Source organism: Centrocercus urophasianus, unplaced genomic scaffold, assembly GCF_019232065.1.
Source record: "Centrocercus urophasianus isolate 14NV4802_14NV808 unplaced genomic scaffold, USGS_Curo_1.0 seq_9, whole genome shotgun sequence".
NCBI lineage: Eukaryota > Metazoa > Chordata > Aves > Galliformes > Phasianidae > Centrocercus > Centrocercus urophasianus.
In genome coordinates this window covers 40,188,243-40,215,999 of record NW_024885532.1, presented here as the reverse complement: position 1 = coordinate 40,215,999, position 27,757 = coordinate 40,188,243, and the positions used below count along the sequence as shown (strand labels likewise).

At 44.7% G+C, this 27,757-nt stretch overlaps 2 protein-coding genes and 1 long non-coding RNA gene across 5 annotated transcripts in view; 2 read left to right on the top strand and 1 right to left on the bottom strand.

The window, feature by feature from the left end:
* The first annotated feature begins 161 nt into the window (after positions 1-161).
* MED17 (mediator complex subunit 17) lies at positions 162-14,312 on the top strand. The gene is made up of 12 exons (XM_042839305.1): positions 162-414; positions 1,435-1,601; positions 2,051-2,270; positions 4,197-4,333; positions 4,449-4,533; positions 5,040-5,192; positions 5,917-6,047; positions 6,741-6,925; positions 7,320-7,457; positions 8,505-8,622; positions 9,845-10,004; positions 12,807-14,312. Exons 1-12 carry the CDS (start codon positions 183-185, stop codon positions 13,010-13,012), a joined length of 1,932 nt encoding a protein of 643 aa, XP_042695239.1. The 5' UTR covers positions 162-182; the 3' UTR covers positions 13,013-14,312.
* VSTM5 (V-set and transmembrane domain containing 5) lies at positions 12,532-21,813 on the bottom strand. Of its 3 annotated transcripts, none has more exons than XM_042839310.1 (6): positions 21,444-21,813; positions 19,093-19,422; positions 18,856-18,993; positions 17,947-18,071; positions 17,271-17,382; positions 12,532-13,092 (listed from the first exon to the last, which is right to left on the bottom strand). In XM_042839310.1, the coding sequence occupies exons 1-4, from the start codon at positions 21,526-21,528 to the stop codon at positions 18,028-18,030; spliced, it is 597 nt and encodes a 198-aa protein (XP_042695244.1). In that variant the 5' UTR covers positions 21,529-21,813; the 3' UTR covers positions 12,532-13,092; positions 17,271-17,382; positions 17,947-18,027. The 3 variants fall into 3 exon arrangements, with proteins under 3 accessions (XP_042695244.1, XP_042695242.1, XP_042695243.1); XM_042839308.1 differs by having other exon boundaries at positions 17,271-17,431; positions 21,444-21,812; XM_042839309.1 differs by lacking the exon at positions 17,271-17,382 and having other exon boundaries at positions 21,444-21,812.
* The window catches only part of LOC122171606, a 22,310-nt gene continuing 16,168 nt past the window's right edge, over positions 21,616-27,757 (top strand). Inside the window, exon 1 of the long non-coding RNA XR_006172031.1 lies at positions 21,616-21,821. This is a non-coding gene — a long non-coding RNA (uncharacterized LOC122171606). The remainder of the gene's footprint in view (positions 21,822-27,757) is intronic.

The window sequence follows — 27,757 nt, the reverse complement described above, 5'->3', positions numbered from 1 at the left end:
ACAAACCCACTGCCAATCTGGAATAGCGCTGCCAAACAAAATGCGCACGTTGCGGTCGGGACCGCGTCCGAGCGCGTGCCCGTGAAGCCGGCCCCTCCCGAGCGCCGCTTCCGGAAACAGCCGAGCGCGCTCGGCTCGCGGCTCCGCCCGGCACCCGTAGGAGGCGAGGAGGGCGCGCCAAGATGGCGGGAGTGCCGGCGGTGCGCATCAGTATCGAGTCGGCGTGCGAGAAACAGGTGCAGGAGGTGGGGCTGGATGGCAGCGAGACCTACCTGCAGCCCCTCTCCATGTCCCAGAACCTGGCGCGCCTGGCTCAGCGCATCGACTTCAGCCAGGGCTCCGGCTCCGAGGAGGACGAGCCGGGCTCGGCGGGCCGCGCCTGGGCCGAGCCGAGCGAGGCGGAGGATGAGGAAGGTGGGGGCGGCCGGGCCGGGCGGTGTGGCTGCCGGAGGCCTTCGGGGTGGGGGTGCGCGGACTGCGGCCGCTGCAGCTCCTCTGTGCGTACCCGGAGGGCGGCGGGGTCGGGCCGGGAGCGCCTCGTGGGGTTCCCCTGAGCCTGGTGCAGGGTGTGCGTCTGCGGCATGGCAAACACCGCTATCTCTGTAAGGATAGAGCACTGCCCTGCTGGGAACGGCTTGGGGGTGTTGGTGGATGGGAAGCTGGATGTGAGCCAGCAGTGTGTCCTAGCTGCCCAGAGAGCCATATGTATCCTGGGCAGCCAGAGCAGCACAGCCAGCAGGGCGAGGGAGGTGATCCTGTGCTGTGAGGCCTCACCTGGAGCACTGGGTCCAGATGTGGAGTCCTCAATATAGCAGAGACATGGAGCTGTTGGAGCGCGTCCAGAGGAGGGCCACAAAAATGCTCCAAGTGATGGAACAACTTTCCTATGAGGACAGGCTGAGAGAGCTGGGGTGTGCAGCATGGAGATGAGAAGGCTGTGGGGACACCTGAGAGCAGCCTTTCAGTATCTAAAGGGGGGCTGTAAGAAAGGAAGGGTCAGGCTCTTCAGCAGGGTCTGTTGTGACAGAATAAGGGGAAATGGTTTCAAACTAAAAGAGTGAAATTTAGGCTGGATATAAGAAAGAACTATTTTTACAGTAAGGATGGTGAGGCACTGGAACACATTGTCCAGGGAGATGGAGATGGCTCTGGTGACCCTCAAGGTCAGGCTGAACTTGGCTCTGAGCAATCTGTTGTAGCTGTAGGGGTCCCGTGGAAGGGCAGTTGGACTAGATGACCTTTAAAGGTCTCTTCCAACTCAAATGATTCTAAAATACTGCTGATAGAGGCCTAGAAAACACCTTGGTAAAAGGGAGATAAGATAAACCCATGTATCACATTGTGTTTTATGCTTTTGTGGCAGGTTTGTAAAACGATAGGGTGTAAGACTCGTTCTCAAAACATACCTTGTGTCTGTATTTGTTTTGTTTTCAGGGTTGGTGAAGTTTCAGCCGTCCCTCTGGCCTTGGGACTCAGTGAGAAACAACTTAAGAAGTGCCCTGACTGAAATGTGTGTGCTGTATGATGTCCTCAGCATCGTTAAGGATAAAAAGTTCATGACTCTGGATCCAGTGGTGCAGGATCCACCTCCTGCCAAGCAGGTTCGTTGCAGCTTATGCATTTCCTGTGTGTTTGTACTGAAGGTTTTGTTACACTGAGGCTTTTCTGTGTGAGTGATAAGTACAAAAACTGGTAGTGTTCCACATGGTGTCTTCATGCTGTGCTCTATGGGTGAGTAGGAGGGCTCAAAGTGGGAGAGGACGCTGAGCTCAGAGGCTTCTTGGAGTTGTAAATCAAAGTGCTTCTTGTGGCCATATAATACTGATGTGAAAGTAATTCTGAATAGGCTACTCAGCATCCAGCAAAAGCTCCCTCACTGTCAGCACAGTATCAGAAGCTGAAACATTGTTGCCTCTGTGGAGTGCTGCTCAGCAACAGCTAAAACGTTGGTGTGTTATTAACATTATTTTTTTCCCAAAGCCAAAACACAGCATCATACAAGACACAGCAGAAACCATGACATGTTTGTTGGGTTTCATTTTCCTCCTAGAATCCTCAGTTTCTACAGCTGATTTCAAAAAAGAAGTCATTAGCAGGTGCAGCTCAGATCCTGCTAAAAGGAGCAGAAAGATTATCCAAATCAGTTGCAGAAAACCAGGAAAATAAGCGACAAAGAGACTTCAACTCAGAACTACTGAGACTGAGACAGCACTGGAAGCTGAGAAAAGTGGGAGACAAAATTCTTGGTGATCTGAGCTACAGAAGTGCAGGTATGCAGTAGAGTGTTTTGCCTTTACTTAGAAATGAATATTAAGATTTTACATAAAGTGTTTTAAGCTGAAAAAAACAGATGGAGTATGTTTGATAATACATATCAGTTAATAACACATAATTATGAGACAGAATTGTGAGAGAACACCTGTTTTATTATCAGGGAAAATATCCCACCATCCTTAACCTAGAAAGTGATTTTAAAGGCAAGAAGAGTTTTAGTAAAGATTGCTTTACAGAACAGTTCTATACTGGCTGACAAGTAGGCCTTATGGACAAAAGCCCATGAAGCATTTTTTTAAATTGAGGAGTCTCTTTTCTGAACACAGATTCGTAGGCATCTAAACTGATTATTTTGGGCACCTGTTGTTGCAGTGAAGGTGGGTAGAGATTTAGAGCTGTTCATCTTCCACTAATGAAGATGCCGTAGCTCTGACTCTCCTTGAGTCTCACCAAAGCCATATGGCAGGTGCTGCCCTTGGGTCGCAACAAATGCATTGCAGCAGTACAGGCGTGGGAAAGAGCAGCTGGGAAGTTGCTTGGCAGAAAAGGACCTGGGATGCTGGTTAGAAAATGTCTGAATGTGAGCCAGCAGTGTGCCTTAGTGGCCAAGAAGGCCTATAGCATCCTGGCCCACATCAGAAACTGAGCTGCCAGCAGAGCTAGGGAAAGGATTGCCCCTTCCATGCAGCATTGGTGGGACTATACCTTGAGTACTGGGTTCAGTTTTGGGCCTTTCGCTGCAAGAAGGATGTGGAGTTGCTCAAATGTGTACAGAGAAGAGTAACAAAGTTGGAGGGACTAGAAAATGAGAATTATGAGGAGTGGCTGAGGGAGGTGGGCTTGTGTAGTCTGGAGAATAGAAGGTTGAGAGGAAACCTCAGTGCTCCCTACGACTACCTAGACAGTGATTTTGGGGGACTTGATAGATGAAAAACTTAACGTGAGCCAGCAGTGTGCCCTTGCAGCTCAGAAAGCAAATGGTATCCTGGGCTTCATCAGAAGAGGGGTGTCCAGCAGGGACAGGGAGGTGATTGTCCCCCTCTGCCCTTGTGAGGTCCCATCTGCAGTACTGTGTCCAGGTCTGGAGTCCCCAGTACAAAAAAGACAGCTGTTGGAGAGGGTCCAGAGGAGGGCTATAAAGATGATCAGGGGTCTGGAGCACCTCCCCTACAAAGACAGGCTGAGGGAGCTGGGCTTGTTCAGCCTGGAGAAAAGAAGGCTGCAGGGTGACCTCGTTGCAGCCTTTCAGTACCTCAAGGGAATCTATAAACAAGAGGGGACTCAACTCTTTGAAAGGGTAGATAGCAGCAGGACAAGGGGAAATGGTTTTAAGTGGAGGGAGGAAAGATTTAGGTTGGATGCCAGGGGGAAATTCTTTACTATGAGAGTGGTGAGGTGCTGGAATAGCTGCCCAGAGAGGTTGTGGATGCCCCATCCCTGGAGGTGTTCAAGGCCAGGTTGGATGGGACCCTGGGCAGCCTGGTCTAGTATTAAATGGGGAAGTTGGTGGCCCTGCCTGTGGCGGGGGGGTTGGAGCTTCATGATCCTTGAGGTCCATTCCAACCCGGGCTGTTCTGTGATTCTGTGCTTACAGCAAGGAGAGTGTTGGTCTCTTTTCTTAGGTGACAAGCAATAAGGTGCAAGGAAATGGTCTCAAGTTGTGTCAGGAGAAATTAGATTGGATACTAGGAAGAGTTTCTTCATGAAGGGAGTAGTTTAAGGTTGGAAAGGCTGCCTGGGGAAGTGGTGGTGTCCCCATGTGGAGATATGTAACAGACACGTGGACATGTACCAAGGGACGTGGTTTAGTGGTGGGACTTGGTAGATCAGATTAATGACTGGACTTGATGATCCTGAAGATCTTTTCCAACGTGGATGATTTTAGGGTTCTACTACATGCGTCTTTGTTCTTCTTTGATTAGGCTCCCTTTTCCTTCATCATGGCACGTTTGAGGTGATTAAAAACACTGACATTGACCTGGATAAAAAGATACCTGAGGATTACTGTCCTTTGGATGTTCAAATCCCAAGTGATTTAGAGGGATCAGCCTATATAAAGGTTTGCCAGAAACTTCAATACAAAAGCATGGATTTTATGCTATTTGCATGCTTGCAACAAAGAATAAACTTCAGGTAACCTTTTTCTTTTTTTTTTTCCTTCTTTTTCCACATAGGTTTCTATTCAGAAACAAGCTCCAGACATTGGTGACCTTGGGACAGTCAATCTCTTTAAAAGACCCATGCCAAAATCAAAACCAGGTATGTTATTTTCTGGGTGTGTTCTCAAGAAATAGATGATATTTAATTTGAAAATTCTCACATAAAGCTTTAAAGAAGAGTGGACAAGAATATTCTTATTTAATCTAAATAAATTCTGAGAAATACTCAATTTGTGGAAGAATCATAGAATGGTGTGGGTTGAAAAGGACCACAGTGATCCCCTGGTTCTGACCCCCTGCTATGTGCAGGGTCACCAACCAGCAGACCAGGCTGCCCAGAGCCACATCCAGCCTGGCCTTGAATGCCTCCAGGCATGGGGCATCCACAGCCTCCTTGGGCAACCTGTTCCAGTGTGTCACCACCCTCTGTGTGAAAAACTTCCTCCTAATATCTAACCTAAATCTCCCCTGTCTCAGTTTAAAACCATTAATACCACCTTACTACTCCAGTGCTGGCATTCAGGGCAACTACTGTAGGATATCTGGTATCTGAACAGAAAAGCAGCTTCTCTTTACTTTTCTGAAGACGTGAATTTGTATTTTCAGGTACCCCACACTGGCAGACAAAACTGGAGACTGCACAGAATGTTCTGCTGTGTAAAGAAATCTTTGCCCAGCTGTCACGAGAAGCTGTTCAAATTAAATCACAAATTCCTCACATTGTTGTGAAAAATCAGATCATCTCTCAGCCTTTCCCAGGTAGGATTACTTGTTAAATACAGACTAAAATTCTATTTTATGAGACTTTTTCTTTTTTTTTTTTTTTTTTTAGTTTAAGAAACAAAGCAAAGCGTTAACCTTGCTTTTCAAAGATTGTGAAAAACAGAGTTTCCCAAATTTTTACTTGCTAATTATAGTAAAATTGAACTAATATACTTTATTTTCTAACTTACTCATATTTTATTATACAGACTTTGGGTTTTGTCAGTAGTACTTAACGTTGTTTTGTCAGCTGTAGTGATAGGTACATGTTTTGGAGCTTTGCAAAGATCACTGCCTCATGTAGGTGAAACTTTAGAGGAGAGTTAATGGGTTATCTGTGGAACTAAGGGTGATGCTCTTCAATGGGGGCAATTAGAGAAGATGAGGATGGGTCAGAGCTGCTAAATTTGTACAAGGGATGCACAACTACTTATGAAGAAACCTTTTCCTTTTTTTTTCTTTCCTGTGTGTGTGGGTTTTAGTAGTAGAAATAGGTGTGAAATCAACCTGTTGAGGTAGTAGTTGGCCTGACAGCACTTCAGTGAACACTGTTACCTGCTTTTGCTGCTGTGCTCTCCATCATTTGATTTCTACATTTTTTTTTCTCTGAGATAGTGAATGTTGGTTGTAAAGCTGATGTCTGTATAAGGTCAAGAATAAGTTCTCAACAGCCTGCTTGGAAACTGTGTCCTTATTATTAAATAAAACCTGCTTTGCACAGGTTTGCAGTTGTCTATTTCTCTGTGTCACTCTTCCAATGACAAAAAATCACAGAAGTCTGCTTCGGAAAAACAGAATCCTGAGGATCATCTCTATGTTCTGGAACATAATTTGCATCAACTTATCAGAGAGGTAATGCATTCATAGTCCAGGATTGGAGGGGGCTCTTTTTGGTTTTTGCTTGGACTTGCAGGCCTTATGCACTGCTGTAGTAACAGATGGCCACTAGAGGCCAGTAAATTTCTGTCCATTTCTGTGAAGCAACCTGCTGGTCAGGTTTACTGCGCGTTGGTGACTAAGGAGTTCCAGCTGTGCTTTAATGGCACACTGGTTCTGAACCAAAGCTTAAACCTGGCTGCTCACTCTGGAAAAACCATGCAAGGGTGTTTTCAGTCCAGCTCCTCAGTTTCCCTTTTCTACCTCTGTGTGTAATTAGTGTTTATCAAGTACTTAATGATTTGAGTATTGATTCGGATTATACTTCCACAAGAAAAGAACAATAAATGTCTGCAGTAACTTTGCTTCACTTGAGGTCTGATCACTGCTTCAGTGCTTTAGATTGTCATGTAATTGCATGGGAAGACCTGGGGAAATAGGTAGAGATGTGCTCCCTCCCTGAACAGAGAAAGTGCAGATGTCTAAGCAGTTGTGAAAGCGTGTTCCAGAAAGTGTTCCTATCCATAGGACGTGGCTCCAGAAGCCATGAAGTCATGTAAAAAAGGGAACAGTTTTAAGATTTGATGTGAATCAGCGTATTCAGAGTATGCCTATTAAATCTTGCAGTTGTGTTATTTGGTCACTTTCTCTTTTAACAATTGTTTGCAGTGTCACAAGCAAACTTTGAGCTCCACAGTGATGCCACATCCAGCAAGTGCCCCTTTTGGCCACAAGAGAATGAGGCTAGCGGGGCCACAGGCTTTTGATAAAAATGAAATCAGTTCTTTGCAGTCAAACGAAGGACTTCTGGAAAAGATCATAAAACAGGCAAAACACATCTTTCTGAGGCGCAGGTGGGTCACGAGCTGTGTGATGAAATGGGTCATTGTGGAAAACAGGATTTTTGTCAGTGTTCAATTTCTACTTCTTTGTTTGAGTACTGAGAAGGATAATGATGTACGATCACACAGTACTTGGCCAGAGAAATCTGAATTTTTCCTTTTAGTGAGGTCTGTGACAGCTGTGATGGAGGCTGCTGATTGTTATACTTAATGTTCTTTGCTGAGCAGCTGATGCTGAATAATATTGCAGCAATACTTATGCAGAATATATGTGAAATAGACACAGTAAACAGCCATGCTTAATTTGCAGCTAGAATTTTGAAGTACATCGACTCATTTCCTTTAAAGAAGATAACAGCAGAAATCAGCAATGTTATTTTGAGTGGAATGTCTCTTTTTCCTCTAGAACTGCTCGAACCATTGACAGCCTGGCTAGTCGTATTGAGGATCCTCAGATTCAGGCCCACTGGTCAAATATAAATGATGTTTATGAATCCAGTGTTAAAGTTCTAATAACTTCTCAAGGGTATGAACAGATATGCAAGTAAGTATGGAAACATTTGCATCTTTCTATTTGTAAACTGGCGTTGCAGTAGCACGGCATATACAAGTGGAGTGTTGCAATTTTCATAGAGTCATAGAATGTCCTGGGTTGAAAAGGACCACAATGATCATCTAGTTTCAACCCCCAATTTTAGATTTGCTGTAAAACAGAAAGCTAGGGGCCTGTTTTTGTGTACAACTGTTGTGTTTTTCTGAGTGGTGAGAAGGAACAGCTACCTCCTCGCCCACTATACAGTGCATTTAATGTTGAAACTTAGTAAGTAGTTATCTAGCACAGTCTCCTTCAGGGAAAGGTTCGAAGAGGAAAGTGGTTCTTTAGGACAGAGGTGTATGGAGACAGCTGAATATAGAGTGTTTCTGTACATGCTTGCCTTTAAGCTTCCAATCTGGGCATGGAGAGCTAGTCAGTGCTCTGCCCTAGCTCGGTTACAGAGGCACTGAAATGTGAAGCTCATGTAATTTATGTTATTACTGTATTGTCACTGAAGTGTGAGACTTCAAGTAGTGGAAACGAATGCCTACGTGCTGACCATTGGTGCGTTCACTGATAGGTACGGGTGGGTGAGCTGGTTGCCTTTGCACCCTCTGACCATTTTGAGCAGTTCTCTTTGGCTCTGTCCACACTGGTGCAGTTTGCAGTCTCTCTTCCAGAGTACCTGTGCTGCTTAAGTCTTGACAGCAGGATAGAACCATTCCTTAGTAAATTTTCCCCTGTCTTCTGGAAGGAAATGGGCACAGAGGCAGGGAGGGGGCTGTGAGGTACCTCAGGACTTGATTTGAACAAGCAGCGGACCAGCTCTGGGAATGTGCCATGGAATACATTTGCCCTGCGTTGCAGAGGGGGACGTTGTGGTGAATGATGTAACTGAGACGTTTGAAGTTGGTATTGTATTCCACGGGCTTTGCCCTATCCTTATCTTAGAGTTCTTATCAAGTAATCAGAAGAATTCTGTGTTCTTAGAACAAACTTCCTATTTTCTGAGGTGTTATAATGCATCTTGAATAAATGTGTATCTTGTTTTCAAAGATCCATTCAACTACAGCTCAACATTGGAGTTGAACAAATCAGAGTAGTGCACAGAGATGGAAGAGTTATTACACTGTCTCATCAAGAGCAAGAGCTGCAGGATTTCCTTTTATCTCAGGTATACTCGTATACTTTGTTCTTCCTTTTCTTCTGGTATTTTGGGGAACAGAAGTGAAGATCTCACCTTTATCTGTGTAGAAAACATTAGAAAACTTGAAATGAAGTTATTGCCTACAGGAAAGGTGGATAACTGAATTTTCCAATATGTTTGTATACTGAATTTAGCAACTGCTATAAAATGTAATACCAGGTCACTAGCAGCAATCAGTTTTTTGCCCTTCCATTAGAAATACTACTGATAGTGATACTCATTATCAGGGCAATAGGTTTGTTGCTGACTTCAGAACCAGCCAGTGAGAGCAGCCTACAAGGTATTCAATATATTAAACTTACTGTAACCAAATCCAATCTAGAGATCTTAATGAGCCTGCAGTTATTGTCATTTCAGCACTGTGTTGTTAATGATTGCTTTGCAGCAACCATTATTAAATCAGCTGATATTTGAACAGAGGCTTGTTAATTGCGTGGAGCAAGCTGCTGGTTCTGTTCAGAAGTGACAGTCTCCCTAATACACGTTGTAAATAGTCACAATACACGTCTGTAGTAACGGTGCTTGGCCTGGTGCAGTTGCATCAAACTCCACAACGCAAAGAGAACAAGTTGAAACAGATTCTACTGATGATATCTCTTCATGAAGATGTGTTTTTAGACTTTCAGAGAACTGCTAACAGTGCTGGGTTATTCTTTGCAACAAGTGTTACTTTTTGATGTGGAAAAACATTCTCTTCTAATCTTGTAAGTTGTTGAAGTTCAAAGCTTAAAGCCCTTGAGCATTAATGGAGATAATCATGTGCCAGAGAACCTTGGCCTTTATTTGAGCTTGCATTGTTAATACATATTTGCAAAGGTATTTTAGATATTTTACAGCAAAGATCTCTGTCCAAGAAAAGATATTTCAAAATCCTTTTCATAACAGTTGGGTTATTTTTTTTTCTTAATTGAAAGCAGTACTTCAAAAAGTCCTCTGGCTGAGTGGTGTGCTTGATATAGTGGTTGCCTCTGCCTTCAAAGCTATCCTGACATACATAACATGTTTTGGGGTTTGTTGTTGTTTTTTTAAACAACCACCACCACCAAAAGAACAAAAACAAAGAAAAGAAACCCAAACAACAACAAAACTACACAAAAAACCCATAGTAGAACCCAGTTATAGTTCCTCTGTATTTCATTTTGTGGTGTGCAAATACTGATGAGAAGATGAACCTCTTGTCACCTTTCAGATGTCGCAGCACCAAGTCCATGCAGTTCAGCAGCTTGCAAAAGTTATGGGATGGCACGTGCTGAGCTTCAGCAATCACGTTGGCTTGGGGCCAGTGGAGAGTATTGGCAATGCATCTGCAATAACTGTAGCATCACCAAATGGAGACTATGCCATTTCAGGTAATACTTCCTATTTCAAATGTGTACAGAATTCTTAAGTTCTAAAGGGTTTTTAAGCTTTCCTCTAAAATCAGTCTCCAGGATTTTTTAGAACAATGACAACTTATAGCAGAATATTCTAGAAATGATCTCTTGTGTGTGGATTTGGCACCTAAAGAGAATGAGTACTTTGCCAAGTAGCCATTTAATTATTAAACCAGGTTTGACTTAGACAAGCATGAAAATAATTCTTAGAACTGGCACAGAAGAAACAGATTGAAGAAACCACTGTGATCTTGAGAGGAGGGAATAAGGCAAACAACAGGATCACAACCCTGGGCTTAAGGAGCACAGGGTTTTCTGTAGGGATCTGCTTGGATGAATCACCTGGGATGCTGTTCTATGAAAAGACAGAGGAGTCCAGAAGAGCTGGTTGGTGGTGGTTATTTTTTCCAACGATCACCTCTTTCAGGTCAGGAATGATCATTTGCATGTGCACCAAGTTGTGCAAGGTGTCAGAAGATCTGCGTGAACAAGGAGTTCGTGATTCAACTCAGATGAAAAAGGCCACAGAAAACAGAAGCAGGTGACCTGAGAATATGATAGAGATGCTGCTTAAGAATTCAAGTGTGGGAATAGGAAAGCTAAAGTGCATCTGGGATTGAATTTGGTGTGGGACATACAGAGTAGTAAAGAGCTTCAGTCAGTACGTCAACAGCAAAAGAGAGCCTAGGGAAAGCCTGGGCCTGCTGCTAAGTGGGGACAGGACCTGGTAGCTGAGAACATGAAGAAGGCTAGAGTACCTGATGTCTTCTTTCCTTTGGTCTTAAGACTGACCTTCAGAAATCCCATGTCCCCATGATATGGATCCGGACTTAACCTGACCCTCCTTACTGAGGTTAAAGGATGATTCTGTGAGTCTACAACAAAGAATGATGTAGGATGTGTGTGTGAGCTCTGAAGGACCTGGTCAGTGTCACTGCAAATTCACTCTTGATGATCCGTTAAAGGTCTTGTTGATCAGGAGAGATTCCTGAAGACAGGAAGAAGGCCTGTGTCATATATGAAAGAAGGAGAATGGGAAACTCCAATCGTCAGCCTCACTGCAGTTACTAAAAAGGTGAAGGGGTAAAAAAACATAGCAGTTTCCCAACATATTAAGGACATAAGATGATTGGGAGTAGCTGACATCAATTTATGAAGGGGAAATTACGTTCAATCAGTCCAAAAGCTTTTTACAGTGAGATAACTAATTCAGTAAGTGAGGGGAGAACAATGGATGTTTTCTATTTTAGCAGGATTTTTGAGACTGTATGCCAACATCCCCCTTGATTGACAGAGTGATGGAATAGGAGCTAGGCTGGCTGGATTGCCAGGCTTAAAAGGTTGTGATCCTCAGCCACGAAATCCAGCTGGATGCCACAAGTGTGGTATAACCCTGAGTTCAGTACTGGGACCATGGCTGCTTAGAGCAGCCGGATGTTGGGGCAAGTTTGCTGGTGATACAAAAATGAGAAGTAGCTGATAATGTGATAATGTGTGTGCTGCCATCCTAAGACTTGAACACATTGAGAACTGGGCTGGCAGGAACCTCAGGGTGTTCAGTAAAGGGCAGTGCTAAGTCCTACACATGGGGAGGAGAGTACAGGAGAGGCAGGACATGCTGGAGTGATTCCAACAAACAGCCACAAGGAGCATCGTGGGACTGGAGCACCTCTCCCGTGAGGAAGGGCTGAAGGAGTTAGGACTGTTCAGCCTGGGGAAGAGGAGGCTGAGGGGTGACATCATTAGTGTCCATAAATACCTGAAGGGAAGAGTGCAGTGAGAATGAAGCCAGGTTCTTTTCAGTGGCACCCAGCCACGGGCACAAACCGATACAAGGAAATTTCATTTAATCATAACAGCCTTTTTCACTGTGAGGATGGTTGGACCCAGGCTGCCCCAAGAGGCTGTGGAAACCTGACTGGAAATCTTTCTGAACAACCTGCTCTTGAAGACCTTGCTTTGTGCCAGGGGTTTCGACTAGATGAAGGTGCCTTTCCCCCTCCTCTGGTCTACATTTTGAAGATTACCTTTTTACCTTTCATAGGCAAAGAACTGGCAGCTGAGGTAGCTTCTGGATCCACACGTGTTAGTTTTGGTTGGTGCATAAGTTGTCTCCACCTGTGCTTCTCAGATCTGAAGTGGTCATACAGCAGTTTTGATCCACTGCCACAGGTGTAATGTTTGGGAAAGCTGAGTGTTACCTCCTTAACCGAATAATGAGCCCTCCACCACCAAAAGAAAAGAAATAAATGCAACGAAGAAATACAAGCAAAAAAACTGTCACCTAGACTTGGAGAATATCACTCTCTCTCCACCTATCTTGCAGCTTGATGATAACAGCAGTCCTGACTTCATTCCTCTCTAGAGAGGTATCCAATAGAATAAATATTTAATAGATGCAGCTCATGAAAATTAAAATGTACTTTCTGGAATAGAATGGTAGGGATCACCTTAGAGATAAGAATTAAGTAGGGGAAAAAAAGAGAACCACCCAACAACTTGATATTATTAAGGCTATTTTTCTTTGCACTTCATGTGAAATGTGTATTCTGTGGATTGTTTGTCAAATGTTTCTTTGATTTGCTTTAGCAAAGAGCAGTGCCAACATAAAAACTGTAGTGAAAAAGTGTGAAACCAGCTTACAACATAAATATATGTATGGCAATTTGTCATTTGTTTTCAGCATGTTTGGAATTGACTCAACAATAATGTACTGCATACATGAGGGAGGGTATTTAACATGAGTAAAAATACTCATAAAATCCTTGTTCATCACAGTACGTAATGGTCCTGAAAGTGGCAGCAAAGTTATGGTTCAGTTTCCACGGAGTCAGTGCAAAGATCTCCCCAAGGGCGACGTGCTGCAGGACAACAAGTGGAACCATCTTCGAGGGCCCTTCAAGGAAGTCCAGTGGAATAAAATGGAAGGGCGCAACTTCGTGTATAAAATGGAGCTGCTCATGGCAGCCCTGACTCCATGCTGATCATCTCTCAGTCTCCTCGTGGGGGCTTTGAGTCGTTGCTGTGCTGCCTGTGCAACAAAGGGTGATTCAGCCTGTGGGGGCTACACAAGAAAACAAAACCACATTTATTTCCTGTACAGATGCATCTGTTGTAGGGTTTATAATAAAGCATTATTAATGATGTGCAATACAACTTTTTCCAAGAGTTCCTTTCAGCTGTATCTCTGCAGGCTGCTCTACCTAGACCAACATACCTAAGTGATTATTGTATTTTTCTTCTATAAAATGAAATTCAAGAGTCCTTTGCCTTACGAAAGGTGCCTGCTCAAAATGATACCCTTTCCTTCCCAGCCTCTGCTTTTTCTGAACAGATTTTTACAAATGTTTCTGATAAAAAGAAAATTCTGACATTTAAGCTGTGCAACTGATAAACCTTTTAGTGGCTGATATCCTGAGGAAAGTACCATTGCTTAAAATTCAAGTTACAAGTCTTCAGTGTGTGATGTTCTTGGCTTGGGGTTGAGGAAATACCTCCGCACTGCATTGGTGCGGCTCTGGGTCACGCACTGAATTTCTTGTGGAGAGGCACAGTGGTGTTGAGGGTTGTAAAGTCACAGCTTGTGACGTGGCTGTAGGTGACTTTATGCACTATTTGTTACTTTGCTTGCAATTTCTGTTGTTTGCAAGCTTGTTGAGGAAATGATCTTTACGTGTAAAATTCTCCTGCCAGTTTGAATTTTTGTGTAACTTTTTTGTGTAAATTCATGTGTAGAAAGAACAGACTGGGAAGAGGAAGAGCAGGTAACTCATGTAGTAAGCCTTGGATCTCCATAGTCATCCTGTTCTTTGTTTTCTACCCTGGCATTCACTGCCATTCAGAAAAATGATAGTATTCTCTTAGAGGTCAGCTCCCTTGAGGTCTTCAAGAGGTAATTTTGTTTGTTTCTCTTTCTTTGTTGTAATTATAGCTGCCTTGATGTTTCTACTATGTTTTGCTCAGTTTTCCTTTTGTTTTGTTATTAATGGCTAAAGGTCTTTTCGAAACTGGTCTGTGTAAGCTGGTTAAGATTTTCATCCACATTGTGTTACAAGGTGTATATATACATACATACACAGAAAAGAACTTTTTGCACATAGAACATGCTTGAATTGAACACCGTCCTCTGTAGTGACAGTTGTTCTTTTGCTACGTTCTTGAGCAATATGGAATAGCTGTTAGAAATACCTATTGAGCAACTGTTTTTGGCAAGCTGCTGTTCAGTGTGTATCCAAAGCAGCTATTATACTGTGTTGAAATTTTCCATTGTGGAACATACTGTTATTTCAGTTCCTTGAAGTTCTTAATTATGTGCAACTGGACTGTGACAGAGAAAGGCATTTCTCATAAGGTGTCTTGGATAATTCATGAAATTGAAAAAATAATGGTTGAAAATAGCACACAGGTCTCATCTCGGGGTGGGTGAATCTTACACAACTGCCTGTTCCCATATTGCTTGGCTAGCAGGTTTTGCTCCTTACTGAACAGGGGGTGGCAGTGCAGCTCCCAGCACGTTGTGCACCTGACACAGCACAAAAATCTCACCCAAAATCAGATGTACGTATGAAAAATTAATTAAATGGATCTGTGCACCTCACTGTTTTCAACCTCAACTGACAAGTCTGCATGGAGCAACAGCCTTTTTGTCAAAGAAGCACTTGGTTACCAAATAATCACTTTGGAGCTATTAAGTTGTCACGCTTGCAGGATTTGTTTCCTTCTGGAGGAAAAAGAAGGATGCAGGGGGATCATTTATCTTGTTTCAGAAATGCATGGATGTGATGGGTGCAGAAAGTTGTTTAGACTTTCAGGCTTAGCTGTTAGTAAAAAAACAACACCCCGTGGTTAGGAGCCTGCAGAGTGCCTTTCACAAAAGGAATATTCAATACTGATGGAAAACAGGCTGGTATGACCTCTAAATTGAGACACGAAGTTGGAGCTCTTAGCAGTATGCCTTTAAGCACAAGCTGGGTACATTTAGGGAGCACTAAGACCTTTATACTTGATTACGAAAGCAGTTTTGTGGACTTGGACATCTCTTTAATTACAGTTTAAATGCAAAATGCATTAATGTCCTTGATCTCTTGGAATCTTCCAAATATTACCTTTTGCTGCAGTTTTGCATGCAGTTTATAAGTGGAAAATGAATTGCTATTAATTTGTAAGCTTATGCTTTTGTAACAGCTTGCAGAAAAATTTTGAATTCTTCAGCCAGCTCGTGTGCAGCAATGGGCTGCCACAGGCATTTCATCCTCATGTTCTTTATATCAGTTACTGCAACAAGTAATATTATTGACAAATACCAGTTTCACAGAATTGGGAATAATTTATTGCTGTACCAGTAACCATTTTAAAATTTGGATAAAAATTTTTCAGCAAGGAGTTGTCTATGGGAAAAGCAGTGTGCAGTCTAGTTACTGCCTCCTTGTTCCTCTGGCTATCACTATCTAAAAGCATCTGTAGCCAAGGCTGGGTATCTGATGCTGCTGTATCTTTCACCAAGCTCAGAGCTCCAACTATCAATCATAGAATGGCCTGGGTTGAAAGGGCCCTCAAAGATTGTGACACTCCAACCCTCCTGCTGCATGCAGGGCCACCAACCTCCCCACTTAGTACTAGACCGGGCTGCCCAGGGCCCCATCCAACCTGGCCTTGAACACCTCCAGGGACGGGGCATCCACAACCTCTCTGGGCAGCTGTTCCAGCACCTCACCACTCTCATAGTAAAGAATTTCCCCCTGGCATCCAACCTAAATCTTTCCTCCCTCCACTTAAAACCATTTCCCCTTGTCCTGCTGCTATCTACCCTTTCAAAGAGTTGAGTCCCCTCTTGTTTGTAGATTCCCTTGAGGTACTGAAAGGCTGCAATGAGGTCACCCTGCAGCCTTCTTTTCTCCAGGCTGAACAAGCCCAGCTCCCTCAGCCTGTCTTTGTAGGGGAGGTGCTCCAGTCCCCTGATCATCTTTATAGCCCTCCTCTGGACCCTCTCCAACAGCTCTCTGTCTTTTTTGTGCTGGGGGCTTCAGACCTGGACACAGTACTGCAGATGGGGCCTCACAAGAGTAGAGGGGGACAATCACCTCCCTGTCCCTGCAGGACACCCTTCTGCTGATGAAGCCCAGGATACCATTTGCTTTCCCAGCTGCAAGAGCACACTGCTGGCTCATGTTAAGGTTTTCATCCACCAGACCACCTGGTCGTTCTTTGCAGGGCTCTACTATGCTAGCTGGGAACTTCTCTTTGCTTTTACAGTGCACGTACACTGTAAGGGTTTTCAGTGGTCACCAACTTTCGAGTCAGGGCATTTGTGCCTGCATACATTTTCTGACTTGTCATATTTATTCAAGTAAATGTTTGTAGGCAAGAAATGGTTTAAATGTCACCTGCACTTATCATATTTTCTGAGCAACTCTAGATATGTGCTCAGCTTAGCCTATGCACTTTAAGTTCTAAGATTTGGGAATTAAAAGTAATAAATGGAAATAGGTATGCAGAAATAAAAGTATTCCGTATGTTACATGAATACCTTTCAGAGTCCTTCAAACTTAAAGGAAACACTTTCAGCTTCTGTGTCACCTAGGCTTAATTCACTCAGACATGCAGAGGACTGGCAATACATTTTTAGTGTGAAGAACTGGAACAAACTGTTCCTTCGTTGAGCTGTGTTTTATCTGGGATTTTCATTTATTTTTCAGTTTCTTACTTCCTGGGTGCAGGAAGGAGCAACCAGCTGAATCTTACACCTGAATCAATGAGTGGCTGTAAGGCCCTGTGCACTGCAATGGCCGTTCAGTCAAGGGCTGACTTTTCAGAAGTGTTGTGTTCCAAGTGCTTTGGAAAAAGCCTTTGTGGCTTCTATCTGCACTGTTAGGCACTTGATAGGACGTTCTTTGTTTTCATGGATCAAACCTGTGGTACCTCAGCTGCTAAGCAATGCTGACCTTGAGAAGAGGGAAACTGTCATCTGAGAGAGGTGGTGGGTTGCCCACACCTGGAGACACTCAAGGTCAGACAGGATGGGGCTCTGAGCACCTGATCAAGCTGTAGATGTCCCTGTTCGCTGCAGGAGGGTTGGACCAGGCAGCCTTGATAGGTCCCTTCCAACTCAAACAATTCTATGATTCTACGACTCGTAAAAGCTTTATGAGACAAGTGAGTGAAGTGTGGAAGAGGCAGTAGCAGCAGTTAAGCTCAAAAAGCCACGTGCTATCTGTAGACACAGACTAGCCCTTGGTCACTTACATTTTCAGTGTTTTGCCACTCTACTGGTGTGGGGTCAGTTTTTTATCCTTCAGTCATTTCAGACAGCATCATCTTCAGTGCCTGTGCACAGTTCCTTGTTCGACAGCCTTTCCTAGTAATGTCATAAAATGTGTGTTCACGTCCCTGGGCAGTGTAAACAACTGGAAGCATAAGCAGAGGAACTTTGACCATCTTGGCATTATTTCAATGTCAGTTTTGTCTCAGAATTACAGCTTGTGTTCAGAGCTTTGGGAAATTCCTTATGACTGAAAGTAGCAGCATGTGCATAATAAACAGGATTCAACCCTTGCAGTTAATTTTTTAATTTAATATTGTAATTAGACACTAAATTTATTCGTAGGATCGTAGAGTGATCCTAATGGCTATTCTGCGTATAACAGGGGACTTGCTGTAGCCAAAATGCAAGTGTCCTGCAGGAACACTATCATTTTCTTACAGGTAGATATTATTGGTTGGTTGTTTTTAGGAGTGGCAGAGGCTGTGGATTTTATTAGTTAGCCACAAAAATGTGTTTGTGCTCAGCCATGAACACGTACTCTGACTAGCAGAGCTGAAATCATAACAGGTCAAAACAAGTCCATCAGACACTGCTGATTTCAGGTCCTGTATTAGCAGCGTAAGTCAGAATTTTTTATGGTAGTCACAAATACTTTACCTTTTAGGTTCCTTCTTGCTTTTCTTGCCAATACTTTCTCCTGAGGTAGAGTTGTTATTTTTGTTATGAGACAGTCCTTGGCTAACACTCAATGGTTTCCAATTCAATTTCTTCAGTTGTACTTGCTGCAAATGAAAGGATGAAATTATTGATTGGCAAGTGGATGGGAAGGTCAGCATTGCAAAATTAACAACTCCACGTTAATAGCTGAGACATTTTTAATTTTAACTCCAGTTTTACTCATCTAGAATTTGCTTTTAAGTACATCTTTTCAAAATATTTGACCACATAATAAGTCCCTCAGAACCCTGAATGTGACAGTAGTTGTCAAGTACAACAAAAAGCACTATGGAAAGTGAAACAAAGTCCACAGGGCTCCATGACTTCCAAAGGAGGGCTCTCCTAAGATGGGACTGAAACATAAGTCATTGGATCCTGTTCTGGATGATGACAGAGCCAGTCTCCAGAACTGCAGTATTCCTGAAGTCTGCCAAGGAGTGCACTGAATTCAGACTCTGAAGAACTCTTGCTGCATAGGAAAATTGTCTTTAACTGGAGGAAGGAGAGGCTTTACCCAAACTCTGGCAGGGTAAGAACATTTTCAGTAGCTACGGAAGCTCATGAGCTGTGTGTCCACTGTGAAAAAACAGCAGCAGCTAATGATGGAGGGAAGTGTTCTTTGGTTTCTGATATAAAATACAAGGTAAATGTCCTGTGGATCTTTTTCAATTAAATACCTATTATTCAGTTGCCTCTGTTAGTAAAGAGTTAAACAGGATGACTCAGCCAAGCCCTTCCAATTTCATTTTTCTATGTCACCGCTTCACACCTTTACAGCTCAAACCATGAGTGAGTTTCTCAAATTTCTCAGATTGGAAAAACGTGTGTCTGGGCTGCATTCTTAGATACCTGTTAGCTTATGTGTCTTCTTCTGGAACAGGTAGAGGGATTTGTTACACAGCCACATGAAGCAGATCAAAATGGCAGATACTGCAGCAAGAAATACAAAGAGAACCACTACGAAATGTAAATCTTCATAGATAATCTCTGCAAAGAGGGCAGAAATGTGTGATGTTATGACATTGCTTATGAGCAGGTTAGTGTTTAAACACAGGGTAAGGCTAAGAAATCCCACGAGTTTCATACCATAAACATTGAGTATGATGGTGCCATAGGTGTTGGTTCCATACTCTTCTGTGACTGTGATAAAATAGTAGCCAGCATCTCTCATGCCCACGTTCAGAAGCTGTATAGAACCATTTTCAAAAGTAGTCACTCTGTCCTTATAGGTGCTGGATATATTGATGTAATTCCCACTTTTCCACTCCACAATTTTGGTGGTGCCCCAGCTCGACACATGTTTCCACTCCACAGTGGCAATGCCTCTACAGGAGTACTCAACAGAGAGGAGGACATTCTGTGCCACCGTTGCGTTGATGTTGGGCTGCGGGACAATTAACGACACTCCTCCAGGAGCTGAAAGACAAAGGGGGCAATGAGTGCAGGAGGGGTGCAGCACTTGAATATCCTGGGCAGGGTGGGACCTCTTGGGAGGGCACTTCATCCTATCTTAGTGACTTCAGGACAGGAGTTTCTCTCTCTGTTGACCACTGTAGGAATACACATGTCTAACGTAAGACTAAATACGTGCTTTATTTGGTTGTAGTCAGAAGAAATGTCTGTGTTTTACAGGACAAGTAACAGCTTGTGTTTCAGTGTTTCGAGGAAACAGTGTGGAAGGGTCTTTCTGAGAAGGAAGTGTGAAGCTCTGGTCTTTTGATTACCTCAAATTGAGAAATGGAAATCACATCATGTTCTCATAAACCTCATCCTTAATGTATTTTATCATGTATGGGAAAAGTAGGTGCTGCACTTTCTTCATAAGCTCTCAAAGCCCTGCAACCCACAGCCTCCTCAGAGGTAAATGAACTGTCTTTTGGGAACAGTCCAAAGCTCCATCTCTCCTGTGTCCCCAAAGTCAGTACGTTTCACAGTAATGTATTTACAACTCAATTGCCAAGCACTTAACAAACAAACAAAACAGGGATGGCATTTATGATTTCCAAAGTCAATTACAATGTTCCAGTTTATAGGGACTTCAGACAGACCAAGTCAGCCTAATGCCCACACTAAAATGACAACAAACATTCTGACGAAATACAAAACCTGGTTTATTTACCTCATGCCGTGGATCAAGAGTAATGCTTTTGTGTTCACCAGTAACTGGCTTGCCTTTGAAGTTCTGTGTTTAAAATGGAAATCTTAATAGCCGTGGCCAAAGTAAGCTGTTATATCAACTAATCATCCCACCGAAGCACGGACTCTAGCAAGCTTAAGTACATGAAGACTTGGCAAGGACTTCATCGTGTTTGCATAATGAGAGGGACAGCAGGCTGCTGGAGATGTCATGTAGGCTTTAAATCAGAAATAATATGTCAGCAGTGTTTGAGAGAACAGCTACATCAGGACAGCCAGCTATCTGCCAGTGCAGATAAATCACATCATCAGAGGGATCTTGTTGCACCAACTTCCAGGCAAAAATGGATATGAAAAAATAATTATCACACACTTCCCACTAATGTGATTATGGAGCTACTCGTAACTGCTGAACAGAATGGATCATTTGGTTTAATGTGTAACTGCAATAACCCTACTTGCATGGGGGTTTTCCTGCATGAGGATTTGGAAGAACACCAAACATCTGAGTTTCAATGGGCACACGTCGTTTTTGAGTTAATGGCACGTTAGTGATACTTGGTGAGAGGCTGGGTTTCCTGCCTGCAGAAATCAAACCAGACCGAAAGCAGATAAAGCACGGGGGGAGCTTTCCCTGGTTCAGCTCCCCCACCCTCAGTAGCAGTAGCCTGACTGTTGCTGCCGAGCTGGAACAGCAGTGGGACCTCAGCTCTTCCCACGACACGACTGCTGGGATTCTCCCTCCGTGGGTTCTCGCCATGCCCTCCCACAGCACCGCGGCATTCTCGGCCAGGCGGTGCTCGCCTTCAGCCTGTCTTCACCAGAGACAGAACAGGCCAGGGAAAGGGCTTTGTGACAGCGAGACAAACAGATGGCAGCTCCTGGTAACCGCTGCAAACTGCTCCCGTTGTTTTCAGTTCCCTGCGTTTATTTAAAGGCCTTTTGCTCTGTTTCTGACCAGAGCTGAGCTGACAGTCTCTCTGCAGTGCCTTCTAATGTCGGGATAAAGGCAGTTCTTTTGCATATATGACTGCAAGGTAAAGGTTAAAAAGATAACGCCCTTCCACTGAACTATCTGCAAATACCTGAACTCCCCACGCAGCCCACGGAGCCAAACGCAGCACTGCAAGATCTGAACACCGACAAATATTTGTGACACGCAGTCCTGCCGGTTGGACCCCAAGAGAAACGCGGCAGCCCGCACAGCAAACGTCGCACCCAGCGCCCGCAAGCGGCCACGGCGCGGCCAAGGGCGACGGGCGCACGCAGGAGGAAGAAGGAAGGGGAGCGGGCGCACTTACTCTGCAGAGCCCAGCCGGCCGCCAGGCAGAGGGCGACGGTCCCCACGATGGCACTGCGTCTCCGACAGCCCCGCACAGATCTCATCGGAGAGCGGCCGCGGCGCCGGCATTGACCCCGCCGGGCGGGGCCCGCGAGAACGGGCTGCGACCTCCTCCTCCCCGCCGACCCTTTCCCGCGCCTCTCCTCCCTGCCCCGATACGATCGCGGGATGCAATTGGCCGCCAAGGGAGCCGCGTGGCAGAGCCCGAGCTGGAAGGGGAGGTTGTGGTCGGGTGGGGGTCGGCTCTGCTCGCACGTAACAGCGATAGGACGAGAGGGAATGGCCTTCAGTTGCGCTAGGAGAGGCTCGGGTTGGGTATTAGAAGCATTTCTTCTCGGTAAGGGCGGTGAGGCGCTGGCACAGGCGGCTCAGGGAGGGGTGGAGTCACTGTCCTGGAGGTGCCCGGGAACCGCGGAGATGTGGCGCTGAGGGACTGGGCACGGCGGGGTGGGCTGCGGCTGGACGTGGTGAGCTTAGAGGTCTTTTCCAACCTTAATGACCCACAGGACGGTCGAGTCCAGCTGGCTCTGCACAGTCACCCAAAATGGAAACCCTCTGACTGAGTCTGAGGGAGCTGGGACTGTTCAGCCTGGAGATGAGGAGGCTCAGGGGGATCTCGTTCATGTCCATATGTACCTGAGGGGTGGTACTTACGGACAGGCTGTTGTCAACAGTGCCCAGTGCCAGGACAGGAGGCAATGGGCACAAACTGGCACACAGGAGGTTCCCTCTGACCACCAGAAGCACCTCTGTGCAGTGCAGGTGATGGAGCAATGGCACAGGTTACACAAAGGCTGTGGGATCTCCTCCTTGGAGATCTCCCAAAGCCACCTGGATGCAGTCCTGGGTACCCTGCGCTGGGTGTCCCTGCTGGAGCAGGGGTTGGAGCAGATGGAGTCAGAGAGCCCCCCAGTCTCAGCCATTCTGTGATTCTTTGAACAGTCTCATATGGATAAAGACGAGAGAGAGCACCTCTATCCCCACAGGGCAGTCACCATCTCAGATGACCGTATGGAAAATGAGTCTGTTCCCATCACTCCATGTCCAGCATAAGTACTGAGTGTCACCTTCTGGAAGAAGCCCACAGAAATGTTGTCCTCCTTTCAGGAAAGTTAGGACAGTAAGAGATAGGAGAAACGGGGTTGGAAAACTTGCAAGTGCCCCAATCCTGAGAATGAATCCTTGCTTGGAAATGGTCACTGCCATTGCCATATGCATCCCTTGATTGATGAAGGGGCACAGAGAGCTCCTGCAGGAGCACAGCCCCAGTACAGGAGGCAACAAAGGGGAGGTGAGAAGTGAGCCCTCAAGCTCTTAGCTCAGCCCTTGACTAGAGAGGATGCAACCTCCATGAACTCCAGGGCTCAGCTTTTATTCACAATGCATATTCACAATAAACTCTCCAGCTTACCTGACACCTGGTACATTCCTGAAAACTCAAGAAAGGGATGGCAGGTGAGGGTACAAGAGCAAGAAAAGCCAGTGAGAGCTCTGCACAAGTTCTGCACCCTGCACAGCCGTGGTGCTGGCGTGTCTGAGGGTCCACATCCTCTGTACAGAACCCACAAAGTTCACAACATCTGTTTGAGCTGCTCCTGTGGTTTCCCCTTCTCTCGATCAAGCCAGCATTGTGCTTGTGCTGAAAATGATATTACAGCAAAAAGCGATGGGGTCCTTCCCCCAGGAGACCCCAGTGGCAAATTTCTTCCTGACCCCATCTCTTCATGGCAGTTTTATTCCTCAAAGCATTGAAGGTCTCATGGCGATGTGACTTTATGCCATTATCCCTATTCATTTCTTTGAGCCTTTATTAAATTGTTTTTGGGCTCTTGGCTCAATGACCTGCTTTGGCAGCGTATGGGGCAAGAGCTTGTATAAAATGGATTTAACTGTAATTTAAAATGTATCACACTGGTTCCATTGATTTAATCTGTTCTATTGATGACAGGTGGCAGTCATGAAGTTGAAATCCAGATCATGAGTGCTTCCCAGATAGTGGAAGTTTTGGCTTTGCAGCATATGGCAAGTGTTCAGTCTTGGGATAGGAAATGGGTGTTTGTTTTCAGCATCAATGATTAACAGCAAAGACATTTTTGTTCCTTCTTTTTTGAGGGAAAATTATTGAACATTGAAGTACGAAAAAACAACCAACCAAAACCAACCAACCAAACTTGTGCCTCAAGAAACACCCTTCAGTACATGAGAAAATAGTCAGTATTAAGGAAGTATTTAATCAGATTCCAGGCCATAGGGCTGCTGCTGAGGACATGGGTCAAGGAGGAAACTCAGCCTGGTTGCTCCTGCCCCATTTCCTTGTGGAGTTTCTCAATATTCAGCTCAGCAGCACACAGGATTTACTGCCTTAAAGTTGGCAAGTGCCAACTTCTTCAGCAAACCGTGTGTGTGGAGGAGTTTTCACCTTCTGTCTCAGTATCCCTCATCCTTGTGAGCTGGTTGGCTTGAGGAGCTCTGCAGTGCCTGGTGTGGGCCAGGCTGATTTGTGCCCATGCTGAATCGCAATCTGCTTTCCCAAATTGCAGGGGGTTGAGGCTGGAGCACCCCTCCTGTGAAGAAAGGCTGAGGGAGTTGGGCTTGTTCAGTCTGGAGAAGAGAGAGTGCTGGGGAGACTTCATTGTGACCTTCCAGTACTTGAAGGGAGCTTACAGGCAGAAAAGAGACCAACTTTTTATAGCGATAGAACAAGAGGAAAAAGCTTTAAACTAAAAGAGGAGAAGCTTAGGTTTGATGCTATGAAGAAATTCTGTACTCAGAAGGTGGTGAGGCCCTGGCACAGCTGCCCAGAGAGCTGTGGTGCCCCATCCGTGGAGGGGCTCAAGGCCAGGTTGGATGGGCCCTGGGCAGCTGAGCTGGTTGGGAGCAACCAGCCCATGGCAGGGGTTGGGGCTGGGTAGACTTTGAGATCTCTTTCAACTGAAACCTTTCAATGGTTCTGTGAGTTTAGTGCACGAGAAGCATCACTTAAGGGCTCTAAGGGCTTTAGAAAAGCCACTCATGCTCTCAGCGGTGTCTGAACGCAGTGGTTTGTAGCCCCTGGCACAAACTGTTTGACTTCAAGGAGTTCATATAATGTTTTTTTATTAACATCTAACATATCTAAAATAATCTAACCTAATCTAACCTGAGTTAGATTGGATTGCCTGAGTTGTGGCAAGCCCAGGTGATCAGTAGCCCTAGTCATCCCCAGCACCCGAAATGCAGGAGGAGAGCTCTAGCAGATGTGGCAGCTAAACCAGAGAAACTTTACAGGAAAGCTGTAAAGTGGGTCGTTAATGCTGAGATTACTTAGCTCGGCATATTCATCATGCATTTTCCTAACTAAGCTCTTTATTGAAATCCTGTCCTGCTGCATTCAGATGGAGGAATGATACGCTGCCCAGGGTTATGGAGGTTTCATCCATTAGTGCTGCCCTTCTGGGTGTAATTTAATCACTTTTCCAAGCAGCAGTTCTGGAGAGCACGAGCATATCAAACAATAAAGCGCAGGCTGTAAGTAAGCAGTTTTTTCATGTTTAATTACAAAGTGCCCTTAAAGCAGCCAGCTCTGGGAATGATTTATAGACTTTGTGAAAGTTTCACCATCCATACAGAGCCAGAGACACCTGGAGAGCTTTACTGCTGCATGATTAACTCCAGTATTCATTTTATTTCCCCCTTCCCTTCACTTATTTCCCCTGCTTTAAGGGCTCCCCTCTCCGCTTTGCTCTCTGAGAGTCTCTCAAGTTTGTCTGCAAGGTCTGATTTTTTCTGCTGGTGTCATTAATAATGGAACAAAACCACATTAACAACTGCAACAACAGTCAGATAGGAGCCAGGAAGCTCTTTTCACTCTCTAATATGCTGCATGAGTACTCTGAAATGCTTTAGACAGAGGTTTTGTTGTTGTTGTTGTGTTTTTTTACTCACCCTTTTCCTTTGATGTGTTTTTGGACAGAAGACAAAGGCCTGACCTTGCCTTTTGCTAACGAAAACAAAAAAATAAACTCACCAGTGTTAAAAATGCACAGCAGTTCTAACCTTATGTAAGAGGCAATTTCACCACCAGAGAAAATTCAGAAAAGAAACATCACCATGGATTGAATGACATTGCAACTGCAGGGTCAGAGGGTCAGCTCCGTGTTTCTTCAAGATGCTTTTGGTAGAAGCAGTTGGTGGGGAGGTCTGGGCAGCAGCAGAACCGTGTGCCAGAGAAACAAGGGAAAGAGGCAGCTTCCTGCTGCTCCCTCCTCCATATGCTGTCAGTGGTCCAGGCTTGCCTTATTCCTCCTTTTGGAAGTGGGAAGGACATTCATTGAGAGGATGGTGAGATTTCAGTCTTAAAAAACGCTCCTTCCTTCCACAGAGGATGAAAAAAGCCCTTCAAAGTAGAAAATGGCCAAATGTTCATTATGTCTAAACATTTTCTTTTTGTCTGTTCACTGTTTTGGAAGATGTTTTGGGACAAAAAGCCCTTCTCTCACCCCTGATGAATCAATAGCTGCAATAGGAGAGGCTCGGGGCAGCGCTGGTTTGTCAGCATTCCTCTGTTATTTGAGCTATCTGAGCTGAGTCTCTCTGTGGTTTGAGGTCTGTGGATTTGGGAGGAAAATAGAGGAAAAGAAGAAACAAAGTGAACTTCACCTTTGAATGACATAGAAATGAATATGTGAGGAAGCACAGATTTTTTCCCATTTGGAAATAACATTTATCAAATCAAAGTACTTCAAGCAGGGATGTCCGGGTGATTGCAGTGCCACTGAGCACCCTGGTCTTCCTTCCCTCTTCTTGGTCCAACTCACACACCTGCAGATGATGTCTAAGACACTGGGACAAAAACCATTAAAGTGAGATGTGATTTGTACCCTACAAACCGTGCCAGGAGAAACAGCTTCATCCCAAGAAGCAGCCACTGAACCACCAAGGCGGGTTTGTCCTTAAAAACATACCCACACCCTGCTAGATTAGAAGAGATTCTTGCTTGCATTGAGGAGCTGGCACCGCTCTCCTCCTGCTTGTAGCCCCCAGCACAGACATGGGCACTGCAGTAACAGTAGCCCGGAGGACATTGTGAAACGTGGAGATGTGACACTGAGGGACATGGTTCAGAGGGCACTGTGGGGATGGGTCAATGGTTTGACTTGATGACCTTAGAGGTCTTTTCCAACTTTGAAGATTTTATGATTCTGTGACCTGCCATCAGGGTGGTCCCAGATGCTGAAGGAAGGTAAGGGCTGCACCTCTGCATCACTCTTACCAAAGCTGCTGAGGTGGGATACCCAGACTGACGTGGTCGGTTGGCATCTGGTGACACAGGCACACCATCTCACCCAGAGAGATGTACACGTGCCGTTTGGAGGCTTGTTTCTCAGATTTTATGGCCCAGCTCTATAAATTAAAGCAGCATAAGGCATCATCAAGATTAATAGTTGGTAAATATTTCAAAATCTTGTTTGATTCATCTAAAGCTGTTCAAGAATTTGATTCCTTTGTAGTGATTAATTTCATGATTCTTTTCCCTGGGCTCAGCTCCAAAATCCCACAAGCAGGTTGTGCTCTCTTTCTTATCTTGATTTTCATTCAACAGCAAAGCTGTCACCCAACAAATGGGAAATGCAGAGCAAGTGTGGACACTTTTGGGGAGGTGGGATGGAAGGGAACAACTGGGTGTCTGTTTCATTTATTGTGGAACGTTAGCCCCACAAAAAACAGAAAATGAAGACAAGGTAATACCAGGAAAATAACAATATGTTTGTGGTAAAATAACAATATTTATGTTCTGGTTTGGCCATGACCAGAAGGTCAGTAATCATATAACCCTTCACATAACAGCAGTATCTGAGGTCTGAGGTTACTGTGTGTTATCTAGCAAAGAGCCTAATTAGCGTGGTACCACACAAATAAAGATACAAAAGCAGCTTCTGTCTCATGTAAGAATCGTCAAATCGTTTCCGAAGATATTTAGACTGGATATAAGGGAAAGTTTTGACAATAAGGGTGGTGAGGCACTGGCACAGGCTGCCCAGGGAGGTGGCAGAGTCACCATCCCTGGAGGTGTTTAAGGAAAGGGTAGATGCAGTACTTAGGGACATGGTTTAGTGGGGAATACTGGTGAGAGGTGAACAGTTGGACTGCATGGTCTTTAGGTCTTTTCCAACCTTCTGTGATTCTATTCTGTGATTTTGTATTATTCACTATCAGGAATGTAAATATTTTTGGGATATCCACTATCCATCTATCCACTGCATGCCAAAGGAAAACAATCTTAAAAAAAGGGCA